The 17,396-nt window shown below is 44.5% G+C and overlaps 1 protein-coding gene across 8 annotated transcripts in view; it reads right to left on the bottom strand.

Moving 5' to 3' along the window:
• Positions 1-17,396, bottom strand: part of DLGAP4 (DLG associated protein 4) — a 554,791-nt gene that overhangs the window by 58,769 nt on the left and 478,626 nt on the right. For 6 of the 8 annotated variants that reach the window (XM_086932203.1, XM_086932206.1, XM_086932205.1 and 3 more), the window contains one exon: positions 5,474-5,838. The exons of the other annotated variants lie outside the window; for them this stretch is intronic. In XM_086932203.1, the coding sequence (XP_086788329.1) occupies positions 5,474-5,838 (365 nt within the window). The remainder of the gene's footprint in view (positions 1-5,473; positions 5,839-17,396) is intronic. 8 annotated transcript variants of the gene reach the window in all.

The raw sequence follows: 17,396 nt of genomic DNA, 5'->3' as shown, positions 1-17,396 counted from the left end.
GGTTAACACTACAAATGCATGGCTAAGGTAGAGCTGCTGACCCTGGAACTGGGTTCAACTCTCGGTGTTGCCTCGATATGGCGTGATCCTGGGCAAATCACGTAATCCCCCCAGTGTAATTGAAAACAAGGTAAAGGAAGCACAATGAAAGAAAGTGAATTAAACATGTGAATACATAAAACTGGGCTGATATGTATTACTTAGACAAATCTACAATAAGCCTTAGCAGTTTTCATTATTACATGCACGCTATTGCCTCATGAGCTAGCTTAAATTCTTAACAAAGCAAAACTGTAAGCCCGATAAATGTATTAACAAAGCTGCGAAGGTTGAATGTTTAAGACAATAAAGCAGCCAAAATTGCACCTTGAATACATATTAATCTTTATGAGCGAGTTCACAAGTTAACCACAGTGTTTGTAAGAAGAGAACACACTAATACCTAAACATTAAGAATGCCTGTGGCAACATAATATAGAGCTTTTATGTTATTGTTTGATAGGAGGCCTGATAGAATAATGCGAAGGGCAGAGTGGTGTAGTAGATTAGAGGTGACTAGAGCGGAGAGGCACAGGCTGCTACCTTAATAGGAATGATGCAAAGAGTAGAACTGTGAGGCTTAGCATTGCAGTTTGATGGCAGCGTTGACGGAGGATAGAGCACACGGCACGGAGCTGTATTTTAATAAGGAGCATGGCGGAGTAAAGTACAAGGTGCAGAGGTGTACTTTGATGGGGATATAGCGAGGATAGAGCAGAGGAGAACAGAGTTGTAGTTTCATAGGGGTCCTGACGAGGGTAGAAGTGTGAGGCTTGGCATTGCAGTTTGATAAGAGGCATGGCAGAGGTAAAGCGGAGGGGCACAGAGTTGTAGTTTGCCAGGGGCACTGGTGGGGGGACAGCTGAAGGTTTTGTAGTGTTTGTTAATAGAAATAAAAAAAGCAAAATGAACTGGTAAGGTAGCTAAGAGGGTTCTGCTAAGCACCGCAGAGATCAACGTATAACTGTATGCCACGGATTTAATTGTCAGACTAATGCTCAACTAATGAAATGAGCTCCACTGATGTAAGTTAGAACCTCTGAGATGCCAGAGTTGCTGTTTGCAGCCTGTATGGTTTTTAGATGCTCATTGGTAAATTACTGAACCAAAAAAATCACAGTGTTTGGGTAATACAATAAGGGGTCTGCACATGCTTGTGTAAAGTTGTTTATGCAATTATTGCAAAATAGATTCTGAATTCAGTAACTTCGTAATCTACAGCTTTCTATCTTTTAACTAAAGCACAGCTGTCAGGAGCGTGCCTAGAACCGCATGTGCAGCGCTTTGGGACGGCATTCATATCACATTTTGTACCAAGAGTGGCGATGAGTGAGTCATGGTTTAATACAGTAAGGATCGTAAAAAAAAAAACGACAGGTGGCTTGCAAATCTTGCAAATGCGAGACTTAATGCATTGCAAATGCTTGTTTATTTATTTTATGTTTTTACCAGCACTTGCTCTCGCAGCCACCTACTGCCCTACTCAGTTTTTGTGAACGATGAATGGTGTTTATTTTCTTGAGAAAATGCCCTATCGCGTATTATTTGAAATCACAAAGTAGAAGATTTGGGTGGTTGACAAGTGCAATGTTCTAATTTACAATTAACCTTACCTGGTGTAAAAGGCTTTTTCTGTTAGAAGAGAATGATTTTTTTCTAATAAAAGAAAATTAGACTCCTAAAAAGCGGGTAGTTTCACATACATACATTATCTCCTTTTGTATCATCTTGTTATATTTATTTGCAGTTTTATGTAGTGCCAACTTAACCACTGGTATATCAGAGCACTTTACATGATCACCAGTTGCATTTCAGACGACACATTCTTTTTTTTTTAGTCACGGGGAGTCTGAGTGATTTACCCGGAATCAACTGATGTTTGAGCCGACTCCGAGAGCCAAACCTGCTTCCCCAGCTTCAAAGTTGGCTGCGCTGGCAGTTAAGCCACATCCTCTCTGCGTTGCTTAAAGTAATTTAATGAACAAACAAACATGGTCCTCAGACATTAAAAAAAAACCTATTCTTTAGTATGAAGAACTTGCAGTCGCTGGCACAGATATGCACAGTCACAGAGAGCCCCTGCTCATAGAATAGGACCCGCCTCAGGATGTGTTTGTAGGAGATGGAGTTTGTTATGCTGCGTAAGTAATTTGAGTACTGAGGGAAGTGTTTTGTCCGAGGAGCTGCGCTGAAGCCCGTCTTGGTGGCTCAGAAACAGGCTGTTACTTCTCTGCATATGTGAGCTGTAAACATCATTTACGCTAACTCTCTCTGCCTGGTAGAAAGGAAGGGGCTTGTATGGGCTACAAAATCCACAAATGACTCAGTTGTTTTCTATTATTTATCATTGATAAGCTTCTTCAAGCTGTTGCATGCCCCGGACACAGCTGGCACGCCGAGTGCAGTGCAGATGTCGATGGCCATTTTATTAACCTCTTGTGAGTGATGGGAAAGCGAGCTCATGGTGCGCAGTCAGGGGCAGCGTCTCTGTTGTGCAGAAAATTAACACAAAAAGCGCCTTGTATGTCTGGACATCCAGCTACCACAGTGACTGCAGTGCAGATGTTGATGGCCATTTTATTAGCCTCAGTGATGTGTGCAGCGGCCACCACTGCCATTCTGACAAAAAAATGAAAGGGAAATATAATGAACACGAGAAGCGCCTTGTGATAACAAGCTCTTGGCATTGCTGTGGGGAGGGGGGGAAAGGAGAAATGCGAGACATGGCCTGGCGGCCATGAAAAGTGTGAAGAGTGAGCGGGGGAGGAGAAATGGGAGACATGGCCTGGCGGCCATGAAGTGTGAAGCAGTGGGCGGGGGAGCGGAGCCCTTTGAAGTGAAGCTCTCGGAGGCAGGCGGCTCGGGAGCGAGGGAAAAGCGTGTGCTTGTGTTCACGTGAACTGTTTGAAATCCACTGACGGTTTGAGAACTTATTTTGCCCATTATAATTCTCCCCTATCCATTCCTTGCGGAATGGGATAGGAGAGACCTAAAAATGACAAAACTACATTCAATGGTATAAAATAACGAGCGAAAGAAGGAGAAGATGTATAGGGGCAAATCAGAGACGGGTAGGAAGGACATATCATTACTAGAGTACTAGAGTATATACATAACATAATACATCAAAAACGTAAGCTCAGTAACTCTGCAAGAATTTGGCATTAGCAACTAAAAATTAGTTTGAATCTTTCATTCGATTCATTGGAGCAGCACAAATTCAGTAAGTGGTGGTGTGCTTGGTTGTGTTCCCTTGGAGCACTGGTGTGCCCCCAAAAAAAGAAAGGCTGCATTAGGTGCATAAAAGATAGTGATGTGCGAGAGTTTAAGATAGCACTTAATCTTTTAAAAATAAAATCACCTTTTGAAAAGCTCCAACATGTCTATTAAATGAACATTTTGATTTGGGTTTGTGTATTAAAGAAAATATGTTGTATTTTTTTATGTCTAGTTGTTACTGTAGTTCTGGGTATTTTTTTTTTTTCATGTCGTCAAAATTGCTTAGGTGGCGGCTTGTGGCTTTCAACAGTGATTCATTGGGGGTCTGTGGAAGTCAAAAGGATATAAGAACCGCAGCATTAAAACATGCCTGCAGAGGGAGAGGGGGAGAAATGTAACCCCTTATGGCTTTATGAGACCCTTGAAAGGCTTCAGAAATTAAAGTGTAATATTAAGATGGTAAGAGCCACTGTCAGCTATTACAGAACAGGGTGCGCTTTTGAGGAGGTAAATATCCTGAGGATAATGAGGAAAGCAGAATCTTCTCAATGAGCTGCTCCAGGTCCAGTGTGGCCACGAAAGACATGGGAGGTGTCTCGATGAAGGGATGTGTCCACTCAAACCGTGGAGTGAGACGCGCCTATATTGGAACGAGATCGGGGACCGTCTGCAGCGCTGTAGCAAATAAGGAAATGGAGGCGGTGTATATCTGCACTACAAAGGCGTGGGGTGCTTCCCATATAACTCTGATTAAACTGGGAAAACAGAGCCAGACTACAATTGTGCCTTGACTTCAGTCGTCCGCAGACGAGTGCTTCGAAGGAAGGCTACTCCTCTTTAATATTGCAGCAGAATGCGTTCCTTGTGAAAGCGGTAAGGACAATAAAGCAGGACTGCTTTGCTGTAAACATATTTAAAAACACAGTGCTCTTTTGATCTAGAAGCCGCAATTGTCAGAGAGACAGTCGCAGAAAACACTGCATACATTTGGCTATATGAAGATTATCGGAATTAAACCCTGGGGATGATTAATGGGAGATTTGGTGGGAAATCTGGAGTGCCATGTCCGATGGAGAAGATGTGTAGGGGCAAATCAGAGTTCGGTAGGGCTAAGAAAGGTTACAAATGGTGGCGGCAGTCAGAGAACGAAGTCTAAAAGAAACACGTTTCGCTTTCCTATCAAAGGGCGGGGGCCCAGAGCTGGAAACAGGGCACCTGAGAGGGAGGGTGAGACAGGCAGGGTAGAGAGTAGAGAAATGTAAACAAGCGCGCGCGGCCAAGCTAATTAGAAACAGATGGAACCTGCGCGCCGCTGCTCGCTCCCGCAAGGTGGATGCCACCATAAGCACGAGTGTTAGGAAGGTGTAGACCGATTCCAAAAGTGCATCTCCTAGAGCAGCGCATGCGCGCTGCACTAGGATCAACCTAAAAAACGATTCAGATGATGCCTGATTTCACTGAACTTTATATTTGTGAGTAGTTCGGGTTAAGTTTGAATTGCCCACATTGACGTTGCAGAGAGATGCTGCTACTATTGTTCCAAACTACGAAATCTAATTATCTCTTTCTAGGCCCCATCCGCAATCTCTGTGCAAAAGAATTCAACAATAATTACTGAATGAAATAAGAACCCTTACATACCCTTGAGTAGAAAAGTTGGTCTTTCCAGAATATTTCTGGATATGGGCCAAATTTAAATAAAGTCTAAGAAATTTCTGTTTATATCTACACTTACATAAACATTAGAAGGCAGAGTCCACAGGCACACAGATACAACCGTGCTTACCAATGCGCATGTGCGCGCGCGCACACACACACACACACACACACACACAGTATCTTCAAGATAATTCTCATACAAACAGTGTTAAGATTGTCCTTACAGATGTGTATGCAATGTTGTGCATCACTGATATTTATGCATTCGTTCACCACTCCTTCACAGCCAAGTGGCATTGACAGAGCCCTTGAACAATTTACAGTAAGACCCGCAATGCCTCTCAAACAAGCCCAGTCAGTGACCACATACTAGAACACACACACCTCCCCATAACCAGTACTGACGACGTAAAAACTTCTCTTAAAAAAAACATACAAGACAACAGGTGCGGATCTTCCACACAAACACATGGAAAGCGCTAAAACACATTACTCTGGATCACGATAACTCACTTGTTTACAATATCTCATGACAGGAGTAAAATAGAAGGCTTACTTGAATGCCAATTGATGAAAGCTTCCGTTTAGGTACGATTTCCACCTTTGGCTCTTCGTTTGTCAGTGTACCCTTGTCACTCCTCAGGGCTGCATTTTTGGGTGGCACTTCAGGTGGTTCTCGGGCTGGAGTCACCACGCTACTTTGCGTCAAAACGCTAGGTGTTTTAGTACTGTCCAGACTGTCCGAGGAGTTACTTAAGCCAGACTGGCTGTTGGCATCGCTTTTGTGGTCCTGGCTATCCAAATAAGTGTCCTGGGCCGATTCGGTGCTGCTCTGCACCGTGACCGAGATGAACGGCTTTGAGGTAGTCCGAGGTGGAACAGGGGGAGGAGTCTTTTTATACGGTACTAGGCATGATGAACCTGCGGGCATAAAGGGGGTAAGAAAGGGATGGGAGGAAGGAGGAAGGAGGAGTGAGATAGGAGAGAAAGAGAGTACGAGTGAGGAAAAACTAATACAATCAGAAAGAAAGCAGAGTCCCAAAAAAGTCATACAGTAGTGTGCTGCAGAAAGCTCAACAGGTCATTCTCCCTAGGCACCATGTGCATTCTCGCTACTGCTAACTATTGAACAGAAGATAAACCTGCAAGGACTTCCACACAGCCCAGAAGAAGGCACTACAGAGGGCACAGAAAAGCAAAGAAGGTCCTTTGGGGACCGGAACAGAATAGGCAGACAGAATACGGGAGTAGCAAAGGTTTGGAAGATGCCTTCTTCAATCCTCTGTCAGTGCAATGGGTGACAAAACTTGACTTTAGGTGTTGGCCAGCATGAGAATTCAGATCCACTTTGAAGATGTCTGCTCCTAGAAGAAGAGTCCAAAAATGTTCCATTATAAAGACAGAAATGTAGGCTGTTATTTGTGTGGAGGGAATCTAAGAAATGAAATGTGAAAATTAGGATCTCGCCCTGGAGTTTGATTAATGGAGAACAGCAAGTTGGCACTCCTAGCATCCAGGAAGCAACTCTGTGCATAAACATGTCAGCCATACTCATTCTCACGCCGTTTGTATCATATGTCAATGATCCACTCTGATCAATCATATTCAATTAACATTGCTTTGATAACATTAGCATGCATGTTCTCCAAATGCCATGTCAGTCATACATTCTCGCCTAAAGGGAGAAATTCCTCTCGTAGGAAGTGCAATCTACATGCGATGATGCATGGAAGAGCTTTCACAAGACCAGTGCTGATTCCATGTATGCATTGGCACTACAAGATCTTATTGTGTGCGCCTAAAGATCCTGCAACACTAATTCAAACAAGAACATGGCTTCCAGGCAATCAGCGAATCTCATGCCAGTAAAAAATTCTGGACCAATAGTGTCTGCTTTCTAACAAAAATGTTCTATGGGTTTCTCTAACAAAGTAGGTGCCAGTATAACTTGGTGTTTTTGCAAAAGCAGGTCCACGTTATGTCATCATGGAACTGAAATTCTTCTGGACCCTCTGAATAAACATTGGTACAAACACAGACGATTCAGTGAGGAGTACAATCTATCACCATAAACAAAGAACAAATTCTCCACAACCTTTCAGCAGACAGTTATTCGCGGATTTTAGGCAACCATCTGCAGATGAAAAAGGACAAACCAAGCCCCAAGGCATCAGATGTAGTAAGGCACCCTCCGACTGCCTGCTACCCATAAAGAAACCAAAATACCCAACAATAAATAGTCCAACAGGTTTGCAGGATTCTACCTCAATATCTAAATGTTAAGATCTTCAGATAAATGAGCCTAGCAGCATAACCACACGAGCGCGAGATACACTGTTATTGATCCCTGATCTGAAGAACACTTTACGCTAATAACACAGCCTTTTATTTACTACTGTTATAGGGTCAAAGAAGAGTAATGATTGCAACAAATTTACCTACCGTTTTAAATACCAAAATAAGGGAGTAAAGAATTCAAAAATCTAAATCTCATTCAGGTCCTGCCCAAACATACCGCACCAAATACTAAAAGGACGGCATGCCAAACATCTGAATCCTTCAGCAATAAGATACTCATGTGGCCATATGCTGTAAATTACCTCCGGTCGGTAATACAGATAGCACTGGTGTCAGGAGGCGCACAGACTGTGTGCCACAAATAGATAGCACACATTCAGTGAACTCCACAGAGGACTGCCTCTACAGGGAGAAAAAGGGATATCATGGACCTCACAGACATTCCCTTGAATGCAGGTACAGTGCCTCATTACACCTGCCTGTGGAGGCGTCTCTATCCCCCTTTTAAGTGCAGGTCGGGTGCTACCTGCACTGTGCAAGTGGCTGTTTCAAACAGGGACTACTCCTGTCAATAAACCGCTGTCCATTGGCAGCATAATTTTTCAAGCTGACCTGGGGCCTGCACATCAGTAATAGGGCACGTCCAGTTGAAGTTGAGATGCAACTATAACAGGGACAGAGCACCCTGACTGTGATACGGCCACTGGTAGCATAGGAGCAAAATAGAAAGTGGAGGATGTACATTTTAAGTACCACGGAGGCCAGTACTAGATGGTGTAAAGTCATGGAAAATGATTCAAGAACAATTTGAGTTAAAAAGACACGTGTTCCTTCCTACCAAATGTATTGATAATATAGTGTTTAATTGCACAAGATACTAATTGCGTGAAAAACAATAAATGTTTATAAACTAGTGCAGCAAAATCTTTAAAAGACATTCGGTTTCTCGTTAGATGCAGCTTCTATGTGTAGTCATTTTTAATGATATAATAAAAGTTTAGTAATTCTGTAGAAAGCTTAATAAAAAATACACAGCATGAACAGAAGCAAATGCGTGGACTCTTTGAGAATAGCAACTACTACAGATTAAAAGAAAGATTGAACATTAAACCCCATTGTGTTATTGCCAAAACAATGCAATGGTACCACCTAATACCCCATTGCTGTCCAGAAAAGTCTGCTCTAAGGGGGCAAGAGAGGAAAATTTGCCATCAGGCCTAATTATTATTGACTAATATGACAAGACAGATCACAAAAAGGAAATGATCCTAGTAACCTTTGAACTGGGACCACTTTTGTTTCTACTAGCGATAAATGAAACAAGCGTTTTCAATGCAACAGGTCTTCCAATTGCGAGATTTTAAGCTATTGGCATTGTAAATGATGTCTTTAATTGATGTGTTTTTCAAAGCAATATATATATATAACATTGTCATTTCTAATGCTAATAGCTCAAACTGTCTCAAATGTGAGACCACTTTAATGGTGGCTGAGCCCTTTTCTTTAGATGCTGCTCGCCGTATTCAGGTTACAGTGAGCAGCGTCTAAAGAAAGGGGCGTGGCAAACATTAACCCCTCCCATGTTGATGAACCCCAGCCGTCACGCCCCGCGGTGGGCGTGTGCTGATGACGGCTGGGGTTCGTCACGGCCCCGCCCTGTTCTTTTGTTTACCGCACAGCGGTAAAATCGAGGCAGCAGAGAAAGGGTTAAAGTGAAAGTGCATATGGGGCGCTTTTACACAAAATATAAAAATAAATAATTTTTTTGTGCGGCCGATAGAACGGTTGCGGTGTAAATTAAATGAATAAGCACGGGCCGCTAAAGTTAAAGTGTTGCGCATCAATGGGGATGCCAGAAAGGTTACCAGACTCGGGTCAATATTGCGGTATAGCAAAGAAATGGTCAAGTAGCAACAACAATTATTAAAAAACAAACAATAAGTCACATCCACAATACCAATTTTAAATTCAAACTTGCAAGGAATGCAGTTTATTTCCACATTTTGATGGATATATGTCACGCTACCTTTTCCTAGTCCACCAACCTCACGGTTCCACTTCAACCACAATCACTCCCGTTTTTCCCAACCCTGAGCACATATTTTTGTAAATATTTGAATCATCTAAAGAGGAATGAGCAACTCCGTTGCCACAACTGAATTTCATAACTTCATTGGAAATAAACTGCATTCCTTGCAAGTTTGAATTTAAAATTGATATTGCGGATACGATCTATTGTTTTTTTTATAATTGTCGTTTCTTTGCTCTAAAATAAGTGTGGCCACTATAGTTAAAGCTGACCGTCAGGAAATGAAAAAATACATGATTAGTAAAACTATAAAAGGTGGCGGTGTGCTGCGACGTCGTGGGTGAAATAGGGAAGATTATTACAGAAAATAGTGCTCACCCACTAGATAACGCAAACCGTGTAACAACACAAGTAAAAAGTCGTTATGGAAGGTTACAAATGCAGACAAGGCGGTACCAAGGAGGGACTACTAAGCCTATTCACAAATGAAAAGCAACGACTTCGAAAGGACAGAAACAGGAGTCAATTGAAAAGATAGGCGTGAAATAGGCGGTGATTTTATGCCATACCTCAATACAGCATGCCTCGCAGAGCAACGGATGCGCTGCCCAGGCTCGACCACAAAGGTGACTGCCAGTAAACTAGGTTGGAACAGGAGGGGCCAATTAATAGAGCTGTAGCCACCTTGTAGTTGTTCACAAGGGTGGTACGCCCCTTTTGAGCAGCGTTCTTGACCCACTCATGGTCTTTTCTGCCCCACTTTTAACTCACTTCATTGGTCCTGAAGAAGCGCCAAGGATCGTTATGACCACTTAGAGCGAAACCTAATAGTTACTGCTGCACATTACGCCCCATCAGTAACACACAACCTATGGGGTTTTTAACCTGGCAAGGGAACCTGCAAATTAAACTTAATTCATCCTGGTATCCATTAGCTAGTTTTATCATTCACGCACTCATGCATTTGTTTTCTCAGAACCCTTTATCTCACACCCTCACTCATCATACAGCAGTACCCAAAAAAGATCTCCGCCAAAGCGACCCTTCGGGGGACCCGTAGGGCATTGCAGCAATGGCCCGTCAGGGAGCAATCACCCGATGATGAAGCAGGAAATCCTTCGGGTGTGTGAGGGCATCAAGAGGCAAAGACTTGCGCTTGCTTCTAGTCTGCAGGGTGCAGACCGAGGCCCTTATTACTTGATTGCTTTTCTTTTTCTTTGTTGCGGGTGACTATTGTGCCCGACCCTGGAACAGTTACCCCTGTTTGAATTGAGACTAACACAGGGAGAACGGGTACTGGACCATAATTAGCTCCTAGTCCCCCCCTCTCTCTTGAGACATGCCGGTAAACTTCAGCAAATGTAAAACAACAGCGTATAAGTACACTGTGCTGCAGTGTCAGTCTGTATGGAAGGGGTTCTGTAATGATTGAACAAGTGGAAAAAGCCATCAGTCAAAATACACAAGCTCTTCCAGCACTAGGGTACACTTTATTAGCTCTGCAGTCAGGCCAGTTCCTGCCCGTCTGCAAACTTTGTAAAGCTGCCCTCTATTTCCAACAATGTAATCCAACAACTGGAGCTACACCTGTTTTCTGACAGGGCCCATCAGTCAAGTGTTTAGGTCGGATGACTTTGTCTACTCTGGAGAGTTTGCTCAGTGGCAGTGGTGTACTCGCAGGCGCCAGCAGTGTTCACTAGGCAATAGCATTACTTAGTCCTTTAGTTCCACACACTTTCTAGATCAGTGGTCTCCAAACCGGTCCTGGAGGGCCGGATCCATGCCAGATTTTGAGGATATCCCCATTGAGATACATGTAGTTATTTTAAAAATCTGGCATGGATCCGGCCCTCCAGGACCGGTTTGGAGACCCCTGTTCTAGATACAGTGTTCAGAAGCAGGCCGACTTTAATACAGAAGTTTGTTGCCCAAGACAATCATCCAAGCAAAGAAGTAATATCTTGCTACTTACTTTTCTGACCTGGGATTATTCATGTAAAGCGACGAGTGCAAACCATTTTCAACGTTGTAAGGGACAAGAATGGGTGCAGCTTCAATTTGGGATTGCCTATCACAGTTCTGATCAAAGGACTCAGAGGGTGTGCTTTTCGTAGATGGCAAAGTGGAAGAACTTTAGCTCCATGGCAAGAGCGATCTGATGCTTACCCTGGAATATGCTGAGGTGCCTACAGACCCGAAGCACTGTGTATCCTTACAGAAAAACTTCAGCCAGACCTGCTGTCATCACAACAGACTTTAAGGAATCAGTCAGAAGAGATAACCATTCTCTCAGGAGTATTTTAACAAGATAATCATAATATTTTAGAAGTTAAAATTATGCCTCCGGAACTTAACACTAGCTATGTTACATACATTATAAAGGGGGATAGGGGATGGTAGGACTACAAACAGTCTTCTGGGCACCCATGCAGACTTGTGGCTCCTCTTAACGTGGAAGGTAGAACACTAACAATAGGACAGTTTTCAAGGACCAGTCTATGGCATAGAAAGACCCTATGGCACGTCTGAAGGAAGGTGGTGGTTAAAAAAATGCTAGGGAGCTAGACCTGCTAATTTATCAACCACAAAGACAAGGGCAGTCCAAGATACCTTACAGTGCCAGTTAATCTGATGCTGCAATCTAGTTGTTCTCAGGCGCTAACTCTCTGGATTGTAAGGCACGTGACCATTCACGCATGGAGATAACAGGTGGACGGCAGGTAGTTTGGAACAGGCAGCTAACCACCTTCCCTTGAAAGCAGACTGCTGACTTTTGAAAATTGCAAAACAGTTGATGGACAGAATGCAGAACAATGTCATCCATTCACCCCAGTACAGAGATCTGGGCCTAAATCCATCGTTTTTTTGCACTCCACACCACCCCAGATCAGACATGTCCATATGCAAATCAGCCTTGACCCTGTGCCTCATGGGAACAGTCTGGCCCGAACTGCCAAGCCATGTCTTTCCTAGACCGGAATCAAGCACCCTAGGACCGGTTTCTGGCTATTAGCCGTCTTCAGCCAGGATAGCTTGACTCCAGTGGTGTGGAGAGCATGGGACAGAAATAGTTCAACATGGTGGTTGCGGATCTCAAACAGTTGACAGACAAGGAGGATAACAAAAGCCTAAATAGGATTTTAAAAAATCATATAAAGTACATTACAAGCCTGTTATAAATCCATCAATAGATCTTTTTTATTTAAACTGCTCCAACTGTATAAAGCAGCTGGTTAATCAGATGAGGGAATTATTAAATGTATGCAAAGTGACCAAGAGGTCTAAACATCAAACTATTTGCTGCCCATCAGTACTGACGGAACTTTAAAAAATCCAACATGCCCTTCAACTTTTAGAATCTTGAAAAGAACAGAGATTTGACAAGCAACTACGAAACCTTATAATTTGCAGACATTACTCCATCCAACATGCATCAACTTTAGTATGAACACAGCAGATGGGGAGGCAAAGGCTGCTCATAAAATGAAACAGTGGCACTCACCCATATGATAGACTTGTTCCCTATCCTCATCATAAACGCAATGTACATCTTCTTCAACAAAAGCAGAATACCCAGCCCACTCAATTCTGCCACAATCTTAAATCTTTTAATGATACCCAATCTGGACCTAGAAAACTTAGCTAGCTAATCAAACTCATCTCCAACATCCTAGCAAAATCTTGGAAAGAGACACTCAGTACTCAGAAAAGAACAAACAACCTGTTCAATGACTAAAAGTTTTGATGAAGAAAAATAAGCAGATACCTGCACTAGTGACATTTATAGCTCTTGCCAGACTATGTATTTTTTGTTGGAATTGTTTGGGAGGAAAACTACACAGCGAAGCTATCGGTCAGTTTCTCCATCCAGTGGTTTGTCATTCACATTTTGACTGTGCCTGCCATAGCATAGAGCAATGAGTTGGCCCATCGCAGCGACTTGCTTCCTTAACAGGAAGTGGCTGCAGTCTACTTCTTTTCATTGTTCACATTCGCCAAATAAATAAATAAATAAATAAAATAAATAGTCCCTTGCTCATTCATTGGCAGGGCTGGTTTGTTAATGTTAAAAATTCTGCTTTCGATAAATCGTGTCTTCGGAGTCACTTCATTTCAAAATAAAGGCCTTCTACTGACTTCTGCAAGCAAATAACAGAAAACCATTCACATCTTAGAACTGTTGTCCTCGGTTTTATTGTTTTACGTTTGTTCTTTTTTTCTTGCGTCTTCTTTTCTTTATCTTGTATCGCAGTCTTCAGTACGTCCAGCCTATGACAGCAATGTTCCTCCGCTGCGGCCTCCGGTCTATTTCATTTTGTTTGTCTTCTGTCATCTTCCTCGTGACAACTCCCTGCTACGGCACAGCTTCAGAATGCAGAGCGTGTCTGCTGTTTCGCAGAAGCCTCTAATGAAAATGCTACTTACCAGTATGCATCTGTTCTTGGCATGTAGGGCTGCTAACATTCATATCTTAGCATTAGATCGCCGCCTAGTGTTGGGTCCGGATGATCGCACATTGTTGTCCTGGAAGAGTCTTCGAAGTGTCCTGAGATAGGTGGCTCCTCCCCTGGACTACAGTGCGCATGGGCATGGGCTCCATCCCCAGATTGTTTTTCGCCATTGTGGCAGAAGATGGAGTGAAAAGTGTAAGTGATGTCCATGCTAATGATTGAATACAATAGTATATCTGCAGCTGCGACAGGCACCGGGGAGGAGGGTGGGCGATATGAATGTTAGCAGCCCTACATGCCAAGAACAGATGCATACTGGTAAGTAGCATATTCAGTTCGAGGCATGTGGGCTGCTAAATTCATATCTTAGCATAGAATATATAGCAGTCCCTCCATCAGCGGCGGTTGCCCGTGCCAGCTGCAGAAACCTGAAAAAGTGTTTTGAGAACAGCCTGTCCTACAGCAGCTTGCTGCTTGGAATGCACGTCAACACAGTAGTGTTTTGTAAAGGTATGTGGTGTAACCCACGTGGCTGCTCTGCAAATGTCCTCTAAAGGAATGTTCCCTAGGAAAGCCATGGATGCCCCCAATTTGCGTGTGGAGTGCGCCCTTGGGGGTATTGTTAAAGTGCGCTTGGCCTTGTGATAACAAATTTGGATGCACTTAACAATCCATCTGGCTATTCCTGCTTTGGAAATCGGGTTGCCTTTGTGTTGTGGTGAGAAGGCAACAAAAAGCTGTTTTGTTTTCCTAAAGTGTTGTGTCCTGTCTATGTAGTACATCAACGCCCTCCGTACGTCTAACGTATGGAGCATTCTTTCCGCCACCGTTTGTGGGTTTTGGAAGAATGCCGGCAAGTCTATAGTTTGGTTGAGATGAAACTGTGACACCACCTTTGGAAGGAATTTGGGGTTAGTACGTAGCACTACCCTATTTGGATGAATTTGAATGAATGGCTCTTGTATTGTGAGCGCTTGTAGCTCACTAACACGCCTCAGTGACGTAATAGCAATCAGGAAAGCTACTTTCCACGTTAGGAATTGTAGTTCACACGAGTGCAGTGGCTCAAATGGTGGTCCCATCAGTCTGGTGAGGACCACATTGAGGTTCCACACCGGAGCTGGCGGTGTTCTTGGGGGAATGACTCGTTTCAGACCTTCAAGGAAAGCTTTAATGGCAGGCACTCTGAAGAGAGAGAGATGCTGCCTATTTTGAAGGTAAGCTGCGATGGCGGATAGATGTATCCGAATCGAAGTGAACGCTAGCTTGCACTTGTAAAGATGCAACAGATAGCAAATGATGTTAGGGATAGATGCATCTAGCGGGTTGATGTCATTGGTGGTGCAGTAAATGACAAAACGCTTCCATTTTGCCGCATAGCATGCTCTGGTTGTTGGCTTCCTTGCCTCCTTGATGATGTCCATGCATTCAGGAGGTAGGTTGAGGTATCCAAACTCTAAGACTTCAGGAGCCAGATCGCCAGGTTGAGCTGTTGCGGATCTGGATGCTGAATTTCTCCATGGTTCTGCGTCAAAAGCCTGGGCGTGAGGCGCAGTCTTTGATGCGGAACCACTGAGAGTTCGAGGAACGTGGTGTACCAGGCCTGGCGCGCCCACGTTGGAGCAACTAGGATGAGGGTCATCGAGTGCTGCCTTAGTTTTTTCGCCACCAGTGGTATCAGAGGTGTCGGCGGAAAAGCGTACGCAAATTTGCCTGACCAGTTCATCCATATCGCATTGCCCTGCGATTGCGGGTGTGGGAACCTGGCGGCGAAGCTTTGGCATTTTGCGTTCTCCCTTGTGGCGAACAGGTCTATCTCTGGATGACCCCACCTTTGGAAGTACGGCTGGAGTACTGATGGATGTATCTCCCACTCGTGCATTTGATGGCTGTATCTGCTGAGCAGATCCGCCATCTGATTGTCCTTCCCTGGGAGGTGCTCTGCCATGAGGAAGATGTTCCTCTGAATGGCCCACTTCCACATGCTCTGAGCCAGATGAGACAGCTGCGGTGAGTGGGTGCCCCCCTGCTTCTGGATGTAGTACATCGCGGTCATGTTGTCCGTCCGGACTAACACCACTTTGTTGCACAGATGTACAATGAAGGACTTGAGCGCCATGAAGATCGCCATCAGTTCTAGATAGTTGATGTGCATCTTCTGTTGCTGCGTTGTCCATAGTCCCTGCACTGTGAAATTGAGCAGATGAGCTCCCCATCCCTGGAGAGATGCGTCCGTTGTTAGGATAATCTGTGGCACTGGCTCCTGGAACAGTCGGCCCTTGCAAAGGTTGTGTGGAGTCCACCAATGCAGAGAGTCGTATGCCCGACTGGTAACCAACACTAGGTCTGTTAATTGTCCCTGAGCCTGTGTCCACTGATTTGCTAAGCACTCCTGGAGCGGGCGCATATGCAACCGTGCGTGAGGGACTATGAAGATGCAGGAGGCCATCATGCCTATCAACTGCATGAACACTCTCGCTGGAAGTGAGTGTTGTGGTCTGAACCTTCGGATTAGAGATTGCATGCTCTCTATCCTGACTTGGTTTGGTTGAGCTTTGGCCGTCAGGGTATTGATTGTCGCACCTAGAAACTGCCGGACATGTGCCGGCTGAAGATGCGACTTTGGGTAATTCAACGAGAAACCCAAGTCGTGAAGGAGGTGAATGGTAGTCGACATGTCTGCGGCGCACTGTTGTTCCGACTTGGCTTGAACGAGCCAGTCGTCCAGGTAGGGGTAGACATGGATGTTCTGCCTCCTGAGGTGCGCTGCCACTGTCGCCAGGCACTTGGTAAACACCCTTGGGGCCGTGGTGACTCCGAAGGGTAGGACCTTGAACTGATAATGCCTGCCTTGGATTGTGAACCTGAGGTATTTTCTGTGGGACGGGTGAAGTGGAATGTGGAAATAAGCATCCTTGAGGTCTAAGGTTGCTAAGAAGTCCCCTTGGTTTAACAAGGGAAGAATCTGTTGCAGTGTAAGCATATGGAAATGTTCTGACAGTATATACAGGTTGAGGGGACGGAGATCCAGAATTGGTCTGAGAGATCCGTCCTTCTTTGGAATAAGGAAGTACAGGGAATATACCCCTGTGCCTTCCTCCCCCACTGGCACGAGCTCGATTGCTCCTTTTTGCAGCATCACCACCACTTCCTGCTGCAATAAGTGCAAGTGCTCTGCGGACATAGGCCTTTGCCTTGGTGGAATGTTGGGTGGAGTGGATTTTAACTCTAGACAATAACCGTACTGGACAAGTTGTCGCACCCACCTGTCTGTGGTGATGTTGAACCAGACGGGCAGGAACTGTTGTAGTCTCCCCCCGACAGGTGTTAAGTGGTCGGGGGGCAGTGACAGAGAGTCACTGTTTGCTTGGGGTAGAGGAGCGTGAGTTGTTGTTCCCTCTGCCGCGTCCTCTGGTGCTGTTTCCTCTGTAGCCCCCCTTGTTCTGTTTGGGGTACGAGGATTGTGCTCCACCTCTAGAGAATTGTGACTGCTGACCCATTTGTCCTCTGGTGACTCCACGTGCACCTGAGCGACGAAAAGTATTGCCACGAAACTGTTGTGATTGAAGGGCCCCCATAGATTTGGCAGTTTCGGTGCCTTTTTTAATTTTTTCTAGGGTGGTGTCAACATCTGGACCAAACAGTCTATCAGGATTGACTGGTTGATTAAGTATGGTTGTCTGAATGTCAGGTTTAAACCC

Source organism: Lissotriton vulgaris, chromosome 7 (assembly GCF_964263255.1).
Source record: "Lissotriton vulgaris chromosome 7, aLisVul1.2, whole genome shotgun sequence".
NCBI classification, from domain to species: domain Eukaryota; kingdom Metazoa; phylum Chordata; class Amphibia; order Caudata; family Salamandridae; genus Lissotriton; species Lissotriton vulgaris.
This window is presented reverse-complemented; position numbering and strand designations above follow the sequence as displayed.